Source organism: Colletotrichum abscissum (assembly GCF_030869225.1).
Source record: "Colletotrichum abscissum strain IMI 504890 chromosome Unknown Scaffold_71.1, whole genome shotgun sequence".
NCBI classification, from domain to species: Eukaryota; Fungi; Ascomycota; class Sordariomycetes; order Glomerellales; family Glomerellaceae; genus Colletotrichum; species Colletotrichum abscissum.
In genome coordinates this window covers 1-16,681 of record NW_026850516.1, presented here as the reverse complement: position 1 = coordinate 16,681, position 16,681 = coordinate 1, and the positions used below count along the sequence as shown (strand labels likewise).

General features: G+C 53.2%; 7 protein-coding genes across 7 annotated transcripts; 3 read left to right on the top strand and 4 right to left on the bottom strand.

Moving 5' to 3' along the window:
• Positions 1-20: 20 nt before the first annotated feature.
• On the bottom strand, positions 21-1,073 carry CABS01_15639 (uncharacterized protein; the record flags this gene model as incomplete). The annotated part of the gene is made up of 1 exon (XM_060548973.1): positions 21-1,073. One exon carries the CDS (start codon positions 1,071-1,073, stop codon positions 21-23), a length of 1,053 nt encoding a protein of 350 aa, XP_060391056.1.
• A 932-nt stretch (positions 1,074-2,005) lies between these two features.
• On the top strand, positions 2,006-3,905 carry CABS01_15638 (uncharacterized protein; the record flags this gene model as incomplete). Its single annotated transcript, XM_060548972.1, has 3 exons — positions 2,006-2,573; positions 2,634-3,162; positions 3,218-3,905. The coding sequence occupies 3 exons, from the start codon at positions 2,006-2,008 to the stop codon at positions 3,903-3,905; spliced, it is 1,785 nt and encodes a 594-aa protein (XP_060391055.1).
• Positions 3,906-4,311: 406 nt separating this feature from the next.
• CABS01_15637 (copper amine oxidase) lies at positions 4,312-6,538 on the top strand (the record flags this gene model as incomplete). Its single annotated transcript, XM_060548971.1, has 4 exons — positions 4,312-4,539; positions 4,602-4,809; positions 4,860-5,225; positions 5,292-6,538. 4 exons carry the CDS (start codon positions 4,312-4,314, stop codon positions 6,536-6,538), a joined length of 2,049 nt encoding a protein of 682 aa, XP_060391054.1.
• A 1,521-nt stretch (positions 6,539-8,059) lies between these two features.
• Positions 8,060-9,626, top strand: CABS01_15636 (acyltransferase; the record flags this gene model as incomplete). Its single annotated transcript, XM_060548970.1, has 2 exons — positions 8,060-8,446; positions 8,508-9,626. The coding sequence occupies 2 exons, from the start codon at positions 8,060-8,062 to the stop codon at positions 9,624-9,626; spliced, it is 1,506 nt and encodes a 501-aa protein (XP_060391053.1).
• Positions 9,627-10,390: 764 nt separating this feature from the next.
• On the bottom strand, positions 10,391-10,791 carry CABS01_15635 (uncharacterized protein; the record flags this gene model as incomplete). The annotated part of the gene is made up of 2 exons (XM_060548969.1): positions 10,391-10,522; positions 10,612-10,791. The coding sequence occupies 2 exons, from the start codon at positions 10,789-10,791 to the stop codon at positions 10,391-10,393; spliced, it is 312 nt and encodes a 103-aa protein (XP_060391052.1).
• Positions 10,792-11,410: 619 nt separating this feature from the next.
• CABS01_15634 (uncharacterized protein) lies at positions 11,411-13,466 on the bottom strand (the record flags this gene model as incomplete). Its single annotated transcript, XM_060548968.1, has 4 exons — positions 11,411-11,507; positions 11,604-11,845; positions 11,897-11,977; positions 12,531-13,466. The coding sequence occupies 4 exons, from the start codon at positions 13,464-13,466 to the stop codon at positions 11,411-11,413; spliced, it is 1,356 nt and encodes a 451-aa protein (XP_060391051.1).
• A 2,018-nt stretch (positions 13,467-15,484) lies between these two features.
• Positions 15,485-16,101, bottom strand: CABS01_15633 (uncharacterized protein; the record flags this gene model as incomplete). Its single annotated transcript, XM_060548967.1, has 2 exons — positions 15,485-15,761; positions 15,977-16,101. 2 exons carry the CDS (start codon positions 16,099-16,101, stop codon positions 15,485-15,487), a joined length of 402 nt encoding a protein of 133 aa, XP_060391050.1.
• Between the last annotated feature and the right edge of the window lie 580 nt (positions 16,102-16,681).

The window sequence follows — 16,681 nt, the reverse complement described above, 5'->3', positions numbered from 1 at the left end:
GGGTCTGGAAAGCCCGATGTTTAGCGGAGAAGAAAGCCGGGGTAAACCGGGTCAGAAGGATCGATGTAGAAGTTCATCCGCCCAACTAGATTGGCATGACCCCGGACGCGTGGGATACAGGCAGGAAAGCCTTCCACGGGACTTGTCTCTTCGGATACGATGTCGGCTTGGAAGCGAGTAGAGACGATGGACCGGTGCATAAGCTTGGAGCGACCCGGTGCTATCCTGCCCTGCGCAAGCAGCACAGCAAGCCTTGCACAGGTACCCGAACCGCACGGAGAACGATCAATCTGTCCATCAGCAAAGACGGTGACGTTTCGTTGTTTCACCTCGTCTCGCTCGTTATTGACATCGCCTTCTTCGTTGTAGAAGATCACGCCATAGAGATCGTAGGTGCCATAGTTGGCCTTGTCACCAATGAATGCTTTGATCTCTCTGCCAAGTTTGATATGGTCTTGATGGCTGCTAGGCTCCACCTTTAATCCGATCTGAGATGCATCAAGCGTAGCGTAGACTGCACCAGCAAAGGCAAGGTCGACTTTGATAGTTGCATGATGAGACGGGATCTGGACCTCCAGGTCCTTGACAAGTTGGTAACTCAACACGTTGACAAAGTCGGCATAGACAGGTATGCCCTGCTTGACGCCGACGCTGGCAACCACGCGCCCAGAGGGAACATCGATAATGACGTCGACAACTCCGTCATCTTTGGGTGCTTCGACGAGTCCCCTTGTAACAGCCCAGTATCCCAAGGCGATGGTTCCATGCCCGCATGCAGTCGAAAATCCGTCTTTATGCCAGAACATGACCCCAAAGTGAGCCCCAGAGTCATCAGGCGGCGTGACAAAACCTCCGTACATGTCTGCGTGGCCGCGGGGCTCATGGCATAGTGATTGGCGAAGCTCATCTAACGGGTGGCCAGGAGTTTTGATGACTGCGAAACGACGATCGGCTACGGTTTGGGCCTCGGGTAGATAACCGTTTGGCAGCCTGTCCACGATACGGAAAGGTTCGCCGGCAGTATGCCAGTCCTCGGACTCGACCCAAAAAGGGCTCTTCTCACTAGTAGACATCGTGAATGCCAGGGCGGATGGCGACCTTGGGCAAACAGATTGTTCTGGTGCTTTCGAAAAGGTAAAGACTAAACGTCAGTCTAGGTTCCTCGGTGAATCAGTTTTTTTTTTTGGCAGGAAACGTCTGAAATGAGTAGCCGAATTTCGGTGCCAGTACCCTCCGATATAGGCGTCCGCAGAATGTCACCCGGCGCAGGCTGGACAACGGCAAAGCCCCGCATCGGAAGGCCGACCCGGTCCGGTCAAGATGGGGCCCGGAAGAGGGTCCCGAGAATACGAGAAATACTGAGGAGTTTGGTATTGACCAATGAGCCCTTCAAGAATCATTGTAAATGCGGGGAATTGGCGATTACCTTTGCGAAGCGAGATGCCGAAAAACCACGGTATTTCATCTTCCAGATGGTAAGAAACTCCAATGGTTTGTTAGATTTTGAGAACTTTTGCGGATTGAATAATGCTCATATGAGCTGGAGTGGAAGTTGACTGCGAGTGGCTTTGGTAGGACGGAGCCGAATGCGGCGGAAGTCGGGGGAAGCGGATCCGGCCTCTGCACAAGGATGTATTTGGTCAATTGAATGAACCAGCAGACTTGATAATAACTGCTACGCTGGTATCAGAACGAACAGAACAAGTTTCCTCTATACTCAATGATAAGGCTTTTGGGACAAGTGCAAAGTCGAGGGCGGGTTGTACCTGATTAAGGCCTTCCACGATGGAGGTCTATGAAAGACTCACAATGATCCACCGTACCCTCAAGAAAACTGCCAATGCATGAATTGTAAAGTTTTTCGTTGACCAAAAGACACAGAAATCGCTCACATTTGGTATCGGGAAGAGTCTCAGGCCCCAAACTCTGAAGCCCCAGCGAGATCAGGGTGAGCCTGTGAGGGACGAATCTGGGGTTGTGACCAGGGCCGCGTCTTGGCTTCCTGATGAGGCCTAGCGCTGATCGCATATCCTGCCGGCCTTCCGATCCGCCGGGTCTGCCATTTGATAAGAAAAACACCCCGCCCCCCAACCTTCACCACCGCGGCCTCCACACCTTGCCCGGACCCAACTCCACGCAAACATCCAACATTAAAGACACTCGGCAGCCAACCAACGATGTTCCATCCATCATGCCAGACGCGTCCCACGCTTCCAATTCGTGCTGGACCTGTCGGCAGAAGCGGGCCAAGTGTGACAGACTCCTTCCGACTTGCCTCCGCTGTACCTCCTTGAAGCTTCGGTGTCAAGGATATGATCGACCGAAGAGGTTGGTGTGGACCAATAGTGTGGCCAGCCGAGGCAAGATGATGGGAAAAGCCACATACGACGCAGATCAAGAACCGAATGATGATCTTATCGCCGCAAGGCCTTGTCAGTCTGGCCGTCTCGCAGTGGGACACCCTCGGGACACTTTGCGCGAAGCACTGCCGGCATCACTTGACGTGTCATGGTCTCTCATCGATCCTGACCTGCAAGACTTGTCAGTTGATTGCCGGAAGTACATACGCTATTGTAAGCTGTAACCCAGAACGAAACCATCCCACGGTGAAGGCGCTGACAATGCAGTGTTAGTTGACATGGAAATGTCCAAGGAATGTGTCGTTTACCAGACATCCAGCAATCCTTTCTTGTCCCTGATGCCGCTTATGTCCAGAAGTCATGCCTTGTCCCATGCGATGATCGCAATCTCGGCCTTTCACTACTCTCATCGGCTGGTCATCAGCCAGATGCAAATTTCCTGTGCGGAAAGAAGGCTTCTTGAAGTTGAGAATACTTCACTGTGGCATAAGTCACAGGGACGCGACTGGCAGCTGAGGCAGCCAAACTTCTCGCCCTCACTGCGTGTAGCTCTAGCTCATAAGCAAAGAGCCTTGCAATATCTCAAGATAGAAATCCAGGACGACGATGTGACAAACAACGATGCCGCAGTGGCAGCTATCGTTCTATTTATCTGCATGGACGTGGTTGAGTTTGGCAGCCGTGGATGGGAGCATCACCTGGGAGGTGCTGGTGAAATACTCCAACAGCGTAAAGCTACCCTTCAGAATCGCAGTATTGGAGCCGATCATTGGCTGGAATATTTTGACACAGCCTACACGACGTAAGGGCACTTCCTGAAAGCTCTTGCGTGGATTCACCCCTAACTTTCCTCGTAGATTTGGGATCATCGGCGCAACACTGGCGCCAGCAAAGGGCTCTTTCGCTCAGCAACTAGCATCCCTTGATCCGTCTCTCCTAAGGATCTTGCGCCAGTCGGAAGATCAAACTTGGGTTGGCTGTCCTGCCGAGCTGCTGTACCTAGTTTCCGTCATCAACTCTTTGCGATCACTCTCGACGTGTTCTGAGACAGAGCAGTTGAAGGTCGATGAGCTGTGCAAAGGTCTCGACAACTTCTCGCCATCAGCTTGGGCAGAGAATTTCCCAGATCCGGAGCACTATCAGTCACGATCGCACCTTGCGCACGCTTACAAGGCGGCGGTTGAAGTTTACGCCTCTCACATTGTAGGGCCGCTGCTCGATCAAGGGCATAATCTCTCTGACCTGTATCTCGAAGGGGTAACTCGATCCGGCATACTCCATATGCTCTCCATTTCAGCCCAGGACTTCCATGTGAAGAGCCTGGTGTGGCCGGCCTTTGTCGTTGGGGCAGAGATCCAAGCGGCCGATCTTAAGATTATGGTACGGGAAATCTTCAGGAATATCTGGATATCGTCGTGTTGCTACAATGTTAGAAATGCCATTGAGATGCTGGAAAGGATCTGGGCCCGAGACGATGATGAGAAGATGGCAAAGTCTTGGCTCAACTATCTCTGGTCACTGGAAGATAGTTGGCTATTCCTTTAGCCCAGACCAAAAGACATCTACGAAAGTCAAGGCAACAAACCGGAGCCCAGAGACAGAGCTTCGGACAAGGATGATACATGTACTTGGTGATAAGCAGCCATGCCAAGGTGCCGTGACAGCATGGAACGAAGCTGCAGGACGCTTATACCCGGATGGGGACATGCGGGTCAAGCGCCACTCCTAAAATGTGGATCACCTGCGCCGAACTTACGTCGCTGCAACGGGGTCCGATAAGGAGGAGAGTTCCCGCCCCGGTTTGAGGCCAGCAACAACGGTGCCGCCAACATCCACACATCCACACATTACCGGACTGCGTTTATAAAACCTTTCTGTCCCCTCATCTGTGCTTGAAATCATTTCGAGTCTCTTCATTTACAACCCCTCAATTACAATGCCTATCTCCAGCATGTCAGCACCACACCCCCTCTGCCCCCTCTCGGGTGCGGAGATCAAAGCCGCAGCTCAAGTGATTCAGACTGCTTGGCCAACATCTGTTTCTCTTCGGTTCAAGGTGGTGACTCTCAGTGAACCCGCCAAGGGAGAACTGGCACCTTACCTGGACGCAAAGGATAAGGGACTGTCTGCGACTCAACCTGACCGCAGGGCTTTCCTTGCGTACTACATCCGGGGAACGGTACGACATCCAGGCTTCGCTTATTTGAGCTCCGACAAGAACACTAACAAGACCCATCATAGGATCTCTTCCACGAAGCGGTGGTCAATCTGACAAGCGGAAAGGTTGAGAGCAACCTCAAGCTTGGTGCCAATGTCCACGGCAACGTCGACTATGATGAGGCTCAGTTGGTCGAGAAGATTGCACTCGAGGACCCCAAGGTCCTTGCCGAGATCAAAAAACTCGAGCTACCTGAAGGCACAGTCGTCTGCGCTGATCCGTGGATCTACGGTGGGTGTCTAAACTAAGTGATCGTGTTTCTCACAACTAAGTTCCACCAGGATCTGATGGTGTCAACGATGATGCCCGTCTATATCAAGTTTTTCTCTATATGAGAGACCCCAACAACTCATCCGAACCCGACTCTAATCACTATGCTTTCCCGTTACCAATTCTGCCTGTGGTTGAATGCAACGAGTACAAGATCATCCGCATTGACATTCTTCCCACTGGTGCGGACAACACCATCAAGCCCCTTAGCCCATACACGCCTAAGCCAGGAAACGAGTATATCCCTGAAGCCCAGAACCTCCGGAAAGACCTCAAGCCTCTGCAGGTTGTTCAACCCGAGGGACCGAGTTTCACCGTCACGCCCGTGGGAGAGACCGGAAATGTGCTCGAGTGGCAGAAGTGGAGTTTCTTCATCGGTATGTAAAGCGTACTTGAGGGAGAATAAAATGGCCGGGAATAGTGGCTAACACGGAGTTTTCCAGGCTTCAACCAGCGCGAAGGTATGGTGTTGTACAACGTCAAGTATGACGGTCGTCCGCTATTCTACAGACTGTCGCTCTCAGAGATGAGTGTGCCCTATGGCGACCCGCGCCATCCCTTCCATAAGAAAGCCGCTTTCGATCTCGGTGATGCGGGCGCGGGAGCCACTGCCAACAACCTGCAGCTGGGCTGTGACTGCCTGGGAAGCATTCAGTACCTCAGTGGTGTAATTTCCGATGACCGCGGTCAGCCGGAGTCCAGAGATAACTGCATCTGCATCCACGAGCAAGATGCAGGCATTGGCTGGAAGCACACCAACTACCGTACAGGACGTGCCGCGCTCGTCCGATCTCGCGAGTTAGTGCTTCAGAGCATCATTACGGTCTCCAACTATGAGTACATCCTGATGTTCTTGTTTAATCAGGCGGGTGAGGTGACTTACGAAGTCCGAGCTACCGGCATTCTATCAACACAGCCCATTGACCATGAGTTGGACAAGGTCGGCACGTCTTTCGGCACCGTTGTCCACCCTGGTGTCCTCGCGGGACACCATCAACACATCTTCTCCCTGCGTGTCGACCCCATGATCGATGGACACACCAATCAGCTGGTGTACTCGGAAGCGCACAAAATGCCGCGAGATCCCAACTGGAACCCCCACGGCACAGGCTATGAAGTCATCGACAAGGTCGTGGAGAAAACATCGGGTCTTGACCTTGACTTTGACGTGAACCGCACGTTCAAGATCACCAACCCCAAGTCCCTCAACCCCATCAACGGGAAACCAGTGGCCTACAAGATCATGGCGCCGCCTTTCCAGAAGCTGATGAGCGATAACGACAGCTTTAACTACAAGCGCGCCGAGTTCGCGGACCACAACATTTATGTCACAACACATCGAGATCGGGAGCTTTACGCCGGCGGTTGGTATACCAATCAGTCTCGTGGAGGCACCGGTGTTAGGGGCTGGTCTGAGCGAAATGAGACATTGACTGCCGAGTCTGACATTGTCGTCTGGGTGCAGTTCGGCATCAACCATGTGCCAAGAATCGAAGACTTCCCCGTCATGCCGGTCGAAATTCTCAAGGTACATCTGAAGCCTGTCAACTTCTTTGACAAGAACCCCGCATTGGATGTGCCTCCTAGCGAGCAGAGTTTCAACAAGAGCACTCTGATTGAAACTAGCAAGGCGGTAAAAGATGCTGACGGCTGTGGTTGCGACGGCCCTGCTGCAGCATCGAAGCTATAGCCGCCAGATTCTTGCATGTACTTTTCCATCCAGGGAAGCCACTGTTTCCCCGAACCCATGTCTACCTACTATCAGATCATTTCTTTCCGTGTTCAATAGCTGTGGCAAAGGAAAGGGCCCGAGGATTACCTATAATCAAAAAAGGGGACTTTCCACCTCCATCTAAGGGATGTCTCTCAAGGGCGATATGATAACACTGCATACCAAAGATTATAAACCGACCTCTTCATATCATGATTGGTATGGACATTGGCCCTTGTTTAAACTTTTAAGTCTATCGTGCATGTGGACAGAGGCTAGATTCATCGGGTCACTTGCGACGGTGCTTCCGAAGCTCCGGCTTGAGAGTGGTACCATGGCTTGCGGCTGAAATTCTTCACGCCAAGCCCAAGGAACTGCGGATTCCAACTCTGTGACTTGCGGCTGAGATAATGGTACCATGCAATGAGAATAGCAGGACTTGAAAACAGTAGCCATCTTTCTGTCGTTGTCTTGATGCTTGTGATGCATCCCATCGGCATCGAGCTGAGCATTGCGTTCTCAACCTTGTCCTCGTATGTTCGGAATGTTTGCTTGTCGCGGGCCGAGACTATGGTCCTCGCCACTCGGTAAGCAACTCCCGTAGCTTATTGGCAGGCACAGAGGATCGTGGAATGTGGGTGTGGGGTTGTTCATGAGATCACGACACTCCCTCTAGCGTGGCAGCGAATCTCCTCGCGCAAGCTTGGTAGGGGGTCGAAATCGTGTAACAAACACGTTTTGCATGGAATGTCTCGCAATGGATTCTCCCAAATGTGTGTAACGGCGACTAACCCCATCAGTGCCGAGATCTCCCTGGCCCCTGACTTAACCGCCCATGTCTCACAACCCAAAAGCATGGTGGCGCGGGCGGAACGATTAGCCTCACGAATACACTAGTGCAGGCTCAACAACTTAGTTGCTCAGAAAGGTCGAACTCATGCATTCGAAAGTAAACATTGCGATGATGCCGAGTCGTTGTTTTCATTCTTCTGTCCTGGGCAAAGTCCGACTATTGATATACCCAGGCTTGAACATATAGGGTTACGATCCTGACTGCGATGAGTGCCATCTGGAAGCCCCCTTTGTTAGTGTCGAAGCTTGAATATCTTTGGGATTGACTGAGACACAGCTATATATGATTGGGAATGCTGATGTATCTTGTGGCCTCTCATTGCATTGCCTCGAGTCTCGGGCAGACCACTCACTGGTGAGCGGCGTTCCGATTCGGATGCGATTCCTCATCCGGCCCTGTTCGCCCTCCTCCCTTGGCATTCCCATTCCTGATTGCCTCGGTTTCTTATCGGCACAGCTTGTTCGCTAGGGTTCATACATCGCAGCCTCAAGTCTTGAGTTATAAATCGCGAAGCCTATTCACTGCAGAAATCCGGGAGACTCACAACAATACTACCTCTCGAACAGTTCTTTTCAAACCAGACCGCCTCCTCGCCGCGACCTCTTTGCCTTGCTTCTCTCAATCCCTTTTGTATAACACAGCTCGAGATGCTGAACCAAGGCGAGCTCGGCACGGCCATGAAGGTCCTCTCCAAGGAGTCTGCCGATACCGTACGTGGCTGGTTCTCGGGAGAGCAGGCGGGCGAGTCCTACGAGCCACTCCTTGAAGACGAGGAAGCAGATCTTTCGGCAGATCTGTCTGAACTATCGTACGAAGAAGAAAAGCCAATTGAGTACACCAGAAGGAGCTGGTTTCGGTTCCGCCGCTCCCATGCACGACGCATCTTCTGGACCTTGGTGCCATCGTTCGTGGCCCACGCATACGGTCATGGGGACGAAAATTCCGTGGTCCCTGATTCCCACTCAACGTCGTACCTGAACGGCCTCCGTGGCATCGCGGCAATGGTCGTCATTATCCTCCACTACACTGATGATGTGAGCATTCATTGAACGGGATGTACCATTATGAGAAGATGGCTGATAATCTGGTGTTTAGTTCGTTTTCATCAATCATGGTTGGGGAGAGGATGAGAACAATCACTACTTTTTGCAACTCCCATTCATCCGACTTATCCACTGCGGAGTCTTGAGCGTCATGATCTTCTTCGTCCTCAGCGGCTTTGTGCTCACATATAGCCCATTGAAGAAGGCTCACAGTGGACAAGTCGAAGCCTGCATTGGGTCCCTTCCATCAAGCGTTTTCCGCCGCGGAATGCGGCTATTCTTCCCGACTATTCCCCTCCTTTTCATTGTCCTCGTCTTGAAAACATACGGATTGTACTACAATAGCGGAAGCAGGGATCCTGAGGCAGCCCCAGCCACCGGCATCTTGGCGCTTCTCGTCTTGGTATGGCAAAATCTCATCATCATCACAACTCAGACCACCACCGCCAGCTTCTTGCCTCAGGCCTGGACACTGTCGGTTGAGTTCAGGGGATCAATTCTCGTGTTCCTGTGCTGCTTGGCCCTGGCACGGGTATCTCCCCTAGCCCGGCTATCTGTGGTGGCGATCATTTTCGTTTTCTTCTGGACTCTCGGCGCGGATGGAGACATGTGGCAGCCTTGCCTCTTTCTCTGGGGCATGGCTCTTGCTGACATCCGCCATTTGCGGAACAAGCTACCGAGCCTGGAGGGTTCACTTGAGAGAACGGCTTCGTACAGCTGGTGGCTGGTCTTTGTGTTCTCGCTCTGGCTAGGAGGCTACCCCATCAATGGCCACACCTTCAATGCCGTGGGATACGGGTGGCTCGAAATCTTCCCCACGTTCGGCCAGGACCCGGCGCGCACTTTCCCGGCCGTCGGTGCCATGATACTGGTAACATCCCTAGAGAACCTGCCGCCTTTGCAGCGCTTGTTGAACGCGCGCTGGGTGCTATACCTGGGCGAGGTCAGCTTCGGCATGTATCTGGTTCACTGGGCTGTTGAGAGGTCTTTCCTCGGCTTGGGTCTCAAGTTCTCGATGCAGAACGCCGGGTATTCTCTCGGTGTGGCTTGGACTTGCAGTTTTACCGTGGTAATTGTGCTCACCTTGTGGTTCGGAGATTTGCACTGGAGATTTATTGACCAGAAGTGCGTTCGACTTGCACGCTGGTTGACTACGAAATTGGGGGTGTAGTACGGTAGGATTCATTCTGAGACTATCTAGACTCATGATCTTGTAGCGTTGGTCTGTTGGTTTACTTTAGAGATTACATGTATATTGACGGCGTTTAGTCAATCGTACTAGCGTCTTCTGTTATACCTCTCGAGTCTTCATTTCTTCGGATTTGCCCTATGATGGATGGTATGAAATCCGAGCTTATGGTGATCTTCTTGGCTTGTAGCCCTACTGTGGTCGATGTTGAGGGCTCCAGGTTGACATTCCGATAGAGCTCCACTAACACCCATACCAGAGCTAGCAGTCTTGAGGACGTGTTCTGGACAGATGCGATTGATGTACTCGACTTCGAGAACGACAACATGACGGATGGGACTGGTCTGCGAACGATTGATTCCAGATACTGACCACACCCGCACCCCGACTGATTGCGTGTGCGCGTCGTAAGAAGGTGATTCTCCGAGTGGACCTGCTGAGCAAAGCAAGCCACCTGGATTTCGTCGGTCCACTCCATACCCAACAGGTCCTCGACAGACACCGTGTTCGTTGCCTTGTCCGAAGATTCTCGCTCCCTAGCCTTGACGAGGCCGTTGGTATCGGGCAACCCGCTGGCCCGGCTTGGGTTGATGACCCAAGACGGCATGCTCGAAACCAGAGACACAGTGTTGGTATACGCGTCCGCAGGGCAGCCAATTGGCTGGTGAAGAATTGGCCAAAGAAAACGATCCCTCAAAAGTAAAAGTAAACGGAGGGGCCAATTGTACGGCACAGTTCCATGCTGTCTACCCAGCTGCAGTAACTGGATGATGGAGACGGACAGTAGCATCAGCAGCTGCTAGTGTGACTACATCGCCAATAGCCTTCATGGGCATGAGCGGATATACAGTGGCCAAACATGTCCAAATCTTCCACGTCTGGAGGCTCATGTGAGCGTCTAGCAAAGAGTCTCTGATAGATATCGATCCGCTACCTACCCGACCATTGATTGGCAAAGCACCCATACATGACTAGCTTCGCAAGAAATCCCAAGATCGCTGCCGGCGAGCTCTGACCCGTGGGTTTCGATCACGGAGATCTTCACATGCTGTCCACCTCCTGCTTGCCACAGTTGCGCCGGTGTCACGCTCAACGTGAAATCAATGTCTTTGAGGTCGAGGAGAAAGTGGGTGACGTGGTCCTCCATGATAATATCTTGCTAAGTCGACGCTAATAGCGCGAAAGATGACTTCCATGTATGGAGGAAAGAAAGAAGAGCAAGCCAACATCGGCTCTTCTCATGTCTTCCTGACTTGAATGATGTGGTGCTCGCTAACCCCCGCGATCACTTCGGCCGTCTCCTCGAATAAGCCCAACACATTTGGATATGTCCACTAACTTGATGTTTTGCGTTTTTCCTTGGAATCGCCCGCAGAAGTGAACCATGTACCTGGTCCCGGGGAAGCCGTGGAGGCCCGCACTGCACTGCTCATAAGTGCTAAAGAGCACCAAGGACATTGTCGAAATCCCGTAGGAGCGACAGCAGGTGTGATGTGAGGAATCTTGCCAGGGGTGGTATATACTCAAGAGGAACGCAACAATAAGCGGGACTATCATCCTTGTTGTTGACCCGGTCGGTCACACCACAGACGCGCATAGGCAGTCGCTTGAGGGCCGCTGGTATACGTTCTCGTTGTAGCTCCCAGATGATCCGACGATCCGCGATATCCCGAGATAAACGGAAGTCCAGACACCGAAGGTCCGTAGACCGGCTTGGCCAGGATGAACGACGAGACGGGCACTTACATTGCCCGCTTCCATCATGATTAGGTGACGCGGAACACGGTTTTGGCGCCTTCGAAGCGGGGGAAGAAGGTGCAGACGCGGAGCAGCCTATGGCAGCTGAAGTCCACCGTAAGCAAGCTTAAGAGGGTCGAGCAAAACAGAAGCCGTCAAAAGTTGTCTGGCTGTGAGTGGTCACCCTGCTGTTGACGGATCTGCAAATAATTAGCTACGAACACGGAGCGCAGGCGGGGCGACCATACCGCGGCCAGAATGTTGTTCGAACGGCGCACCTCGTCGCGGATGGTACGTAGAAGCGCGATTATAGCGTCGTTATGGGACGAAGACGTAGCGCGGGAGGAGCTTATAGCTGCCTCGTCGTTATTACTATTAATAACGGGGGTAGAACGGGCCTCCTTGCCGGCGCGCTTGAGCGCCCTCTGCGCATTACTAGCGGCGGTTCTGTAGGTTTGCCAGAGCTATAGAGCAATATTAGCGACCCGAGTAGCAGCGACAACAGGGCGACAAACCTCAAGATCGTGGATGTCATTGTTCGAGGCGAGAGCGGTGCTCCAGAGGGTGCGCACCGCAGATTCCGTAGACTTGGGGACCTAAGGCACTATTAGTATGACGCGCGGGAGAAGCGACGGAGCAGCGACAGCGCTGAGCACTCAACCCGGCCCGCTCTTTCGTGTGTCTCGCAACTCGAAACGGGCCCAGGTCAGTATTTCTGACTCGCTACGACGGCTGTGGGCGCTTCACTAGTCTGAGGGGCGCTCAGGTGTGTGACAGCAATGGATGAACTCGTAGCCGATTGCCTCCGCGGGCCCCTGGTATGGCCTATAGTGAGAACGAATGGTATTGGTTTCGTAAGGTTGATGGTATCGTCGGTGAAAGCTTCGACGGGGAAGTCAATTATCTGGTGTATTGCTAGGTATGAGGTTTGGACGGAGGAGGAGGACTTGTGCTAAGCCAACGGAGTTCTGCAAAATGAGGAGGTCAGAAAGACAATTCGAGTTGCAGAGTCCATATTGCCCAGACAATTCGTACATTCCTTTACTTTGGCCGGCTAATCAAATTCCAATAGTCGAAATCCTGGCGAGACCGACAGGAGGTTGTTGGCGGATGACGATAAACTGGAAGAAGGAGACGATGTAAATATACCCGCTCTTGTTCAGGGGGTGGGGGAGGGGGGGGGGGGGGCATGACGCTGCCGCGACCCCAGACCAAGGCTAGAATCCAAGGCAACTTGGCGGCCTTGATGATTCTGCGGACGTCGTTGGACGAGATGGCCAAGTGCTTCTCGAGCACCTTCAGGGCAACGGTCTCGTTTTTCTGCCCGGGGTGACGGGGCCCGCCGTTGAGGATCTTGAATTCCTCGAGGAGGTTCTCCTTGAGGGCGGACTCCCGGTCGGAATCTAGAGTCCTTAAGAGGTACTGGTAGTTATTATATACCTTAACCCGGATGAGGTTAAGGCAGATAACGGCCGCACCGCTATAGTCGGTGTATGACTGTATGACGCCAATGCCCCAGATCAAGTTCCTGAGCACGCGGGGGTTCTGAGAGTTGCCGTGGTACTCGAAGCCGGACATGATACTGTCCAGGTTTCGAGCTCCCTTCACCATGGCCATCAAGTCCTTCTTCAAGCAGTACAACAGGGTACCGAAGATCACGTCCGACAACTTGATGGCCTTGTCGGCCATGCTAACGATCACCTCCTTACGGTTAGAGATGACGCGAACGTTCATCCCGCGGAGGGTCTTGGCCAAGGAGACGGCCATGCTCGTGAGTGCCTCGCGATCGACCTCCTGCGACACCGCGACAGGGAGATCGAAATCGTCCTCTGTGGGGACACCGGTATGGGCGGGGGCGGGGGAGGCGAGGCTAACCACGGTCTTCCGACGGTTATAGATAATGCGGACCTGGGTGTTGCGAAGCTCCTTCGCGTGAGAGACCGCCATTCCCGTAGGGACGTTGCGGTCGATCTCCTCAGAGACATCGACGAGAAGCTCGAAATGGCCCTCGTTCGGGTCCTCGGTCAGGTCAGGGCCGATGGGGGGTACCAGAGGCACTCGTGGCGCCGACGATATCGTCTTCATCGACCTCTTCAGCCGGCTGGGCTGGCAGCTGAGGACGAGCACGTCCAGCAGCAGGGCCCGAGGCGCTCCGAGGAAATCATGAGGTCCTGATTGTTGATTGCTTGGTTCGTGTACTTCCGACCAATATCGACGTATTTGGTGACAGAATTCTACCACGGCTACGTGGGTTTCCGGCGTGTCCGTGCAAAGTGATTAGTTGAATACGGGGCTCTTGTTACGGGCGCAGCGATGTACAGTGGGAGACGGTGCCCGTGCAGATGATGTTTGGGAATCGTCAAAAGATCCAAGTGGCAATATCGATGTGGTGGGTTGGCGAAAGCGCAGGGGCGACGTTCAACACGCGCGACAACCTTGCTATGGACGGCAGACACGAGCAGTGACACAAGCAGTGACCCGCCCGAAAGAGCTCGTGGCGTTGGACGTTCTCATTCGAGTTGACGCGGGAGGCCAGAGTCTTGAAACGATCCAAGATTGATGATCAACGCCATGCGGAAAGCACTTCGTTCCGTGGGGCCCATGGCCGAGATATAAGGGCTGAGAAGCAGCGGCACGACAATGAACAATAGTCAAAGGGATATTCCGTAGTCGGAGTGGCCGCATAAGGTAGATAACCGGCAGGTCGAGTAAGTAGATGAAAGTCATCTCACCGCTGGAACAATAATAATAGTTGGGAGTGTGGGAGAGAAAAGGTGTGTGTGATCGTGGTGATCTGTGTTGAACTTCGTGCCAAGGGCTTCTCCTCGATAGTCTCCGAAATTGACAGCATGCTACTGATTCGCTAGCTTTGCTTCAAACTGGTAGTCTCCCCCCAGCAACGACGCATGTCTTTATACTCTGCGGCAGAGAAAAAAACCGACGAAGTGGCTCTTGCTTGCTTTATACAAGCCCCCGTCAACGGCATCTCGTCCTCCAGCGCTCTCGCGTCGATTTTCCTCGGGGGCCTCGTTATCGGTGGACGGGATGGAAACAACGTCGACATCCATGTCGTCTGCTATCTCGACGACGTCGTGCTCATCGTCGATCAGGATTGCGTTGCGGTAGCCCGCAACCTAGCTGGGCAGAACGGAGCACGGAGGTGTGAGAAGTCTTTCCAAGTGTTCGTACCGCCACCACGGGATCGGGCCCCGGGGGCTTACCCACCAGAATGTCTCTCGTCATAGCCATGGTCGTGTTCCAGCGCTTAGCAATGGAGCTCATGGTGTCGACGTCGGCGAAGTCCTCGGGGTGCGCGATCAGCCACTGGGCCACCGCCGAGAACAGGTAGCCCTCCTGGCAGACCTCTGGCTTGTTGAGGCTAACTCCATCTCGGGCTCCAGGGCCCATGGCCTAGAACTGAGATAGCTAGAACAGAATGAGCTGCCCGATCCACAAAGGCCAATCCCTCGAAGCGATCCTTCAAGTGATTGTCAAAGATTTCGTATACGGCCTCAAACATGCCGAGCGAGTTCCAAGAAAGGAAATCACCATTTGCGCTGACCTGAAATTCGCCCTCAATGATGGTCGAGGCAGTATCGATAGATGCCAATCATTCCTGGCACCCTAGATGCGTCTCCCGAAGAAGCCCAAACGGAAGATAGCATCCACGATGATGCTCCTAGCTGTGTGGAATATAAGGGCGGGAGATGGTGTCGCGTCAACTCCGTCGGCAGCAATTGGTGTATCCCGTCGCCTGTGTCCCAGGCAACAACGAAGAGCGTCTGGCTGGGCCTGCACAATTCCTTCAACAACAGGCCGTAGTCTAGGCGAAGCCAAGCGTGGCCCATCGCAATCGGAACGGTAGGCTTGCGTCCTGACAACAACGTTAGCTCATGGCACTGCTCTCAAGACGTGTAGACTCACTACTCAAATACCGCTTCTGCCGATGAACTGATCAAAAGGTACGCAATAGATACAGAGAGAAGTGGCCGAAGAGGAAACCACAGCACCAAGGGCCCCACCAGCATGAGACTGTGCCGTTCGAACAGTTTTACATTATTACCCGATTTGCCCGAGATTTCAGTCCATAGGACTATTCCAGGTCAGGGTTCAAGCTGTTTTGCATGGCCGTCTTTAGTAGCTTCGCGCTGGTGTCGCTCTGGCCTCTGGTGATGTTGCCCTTCTTGAGGAACTCCTTCACCAGCGCCTCGCAATTCGGTCTTGGCTAGCTTCTCAACCACCGACTCGGCCCTGAAGATCTTAACCAGGAGGAGCAGCTCGTAGAACCTCGCCACCACAGTGCCGGCCTTCGCATCCTTCTTGACAGCCATGCTAACCAGCTTGACCAGATCATGGAACTCCTCCGGTAGCGGGTCGCCGCTGTCATTAGTTAGGGCGGCGCCAGAAGATGGAACGATACGGCAGCCGGACACGGATCAGTCAGGCAAGGCGAAGAATATGGTGATACCCAGAGCATTGGCGGATGCCTTTGGCTGAGGTGGCCTGATGTTCTGTTCCCAGATGAAGAGCGGCCATCCCACCACTTCCGTTAAATCCGACGAGATCGTGAACATATAGGTCTGCGTTTGAGGAACCAGCTGACACATGAGATCGCACGTCGCTCCTTCGTGTCAAAGTACTGGTGTTGCGCGTTCGCTGATGAATAATAGACGTCAACAACAGGCCCAGTATAGAAACATCTGTTCAACAGTCGTTCCATTTCGGGTTAGTTGAACGGGGCGCGATCATGTCGTACTCGGCGAAATCGTGCGTGAAACCAGACTAAACGGCCTCAAAGACTGTGGGAAACAGCTCTATGCCGGAATAGCGAGGGCTTGGAAACACTACTTCATCTGTCAGCTCGATCCTTCAGCAAAGGAGACGTTATAGCACGTCATAGAGATAGGTATGCACCGAAAATATCTCGACTCTTGGACAGATCAAGAGGCAGTGCACACATCTGCTTGAACGCGCGTGAACGAGGACTTTGTCCGGACGAAGGAAGGCGCTGACCACATAGGCGATGTACCGCGTCTGCTACCTGTAAAAGGGCTCGGGGTATAGTGCCGACCAAGAACGTCAGGAAAAATGAGATCCCAGAAACCAGACCACATCTGTGGGATGAGAAAGGTTAGAAAGAGTACGACGGACCTCAAGATTCTAGGGAGGAGGGAAAACTGCCGGAATGTATAGAAGAACCGTGTAGACGCGGCGGGGGAAGTGGTCGCGGATCAAACACGATTAACCTAACGATTCCACACTACCAGCCGCATCATGCTCGCAGGGCATCTTTGAACAGA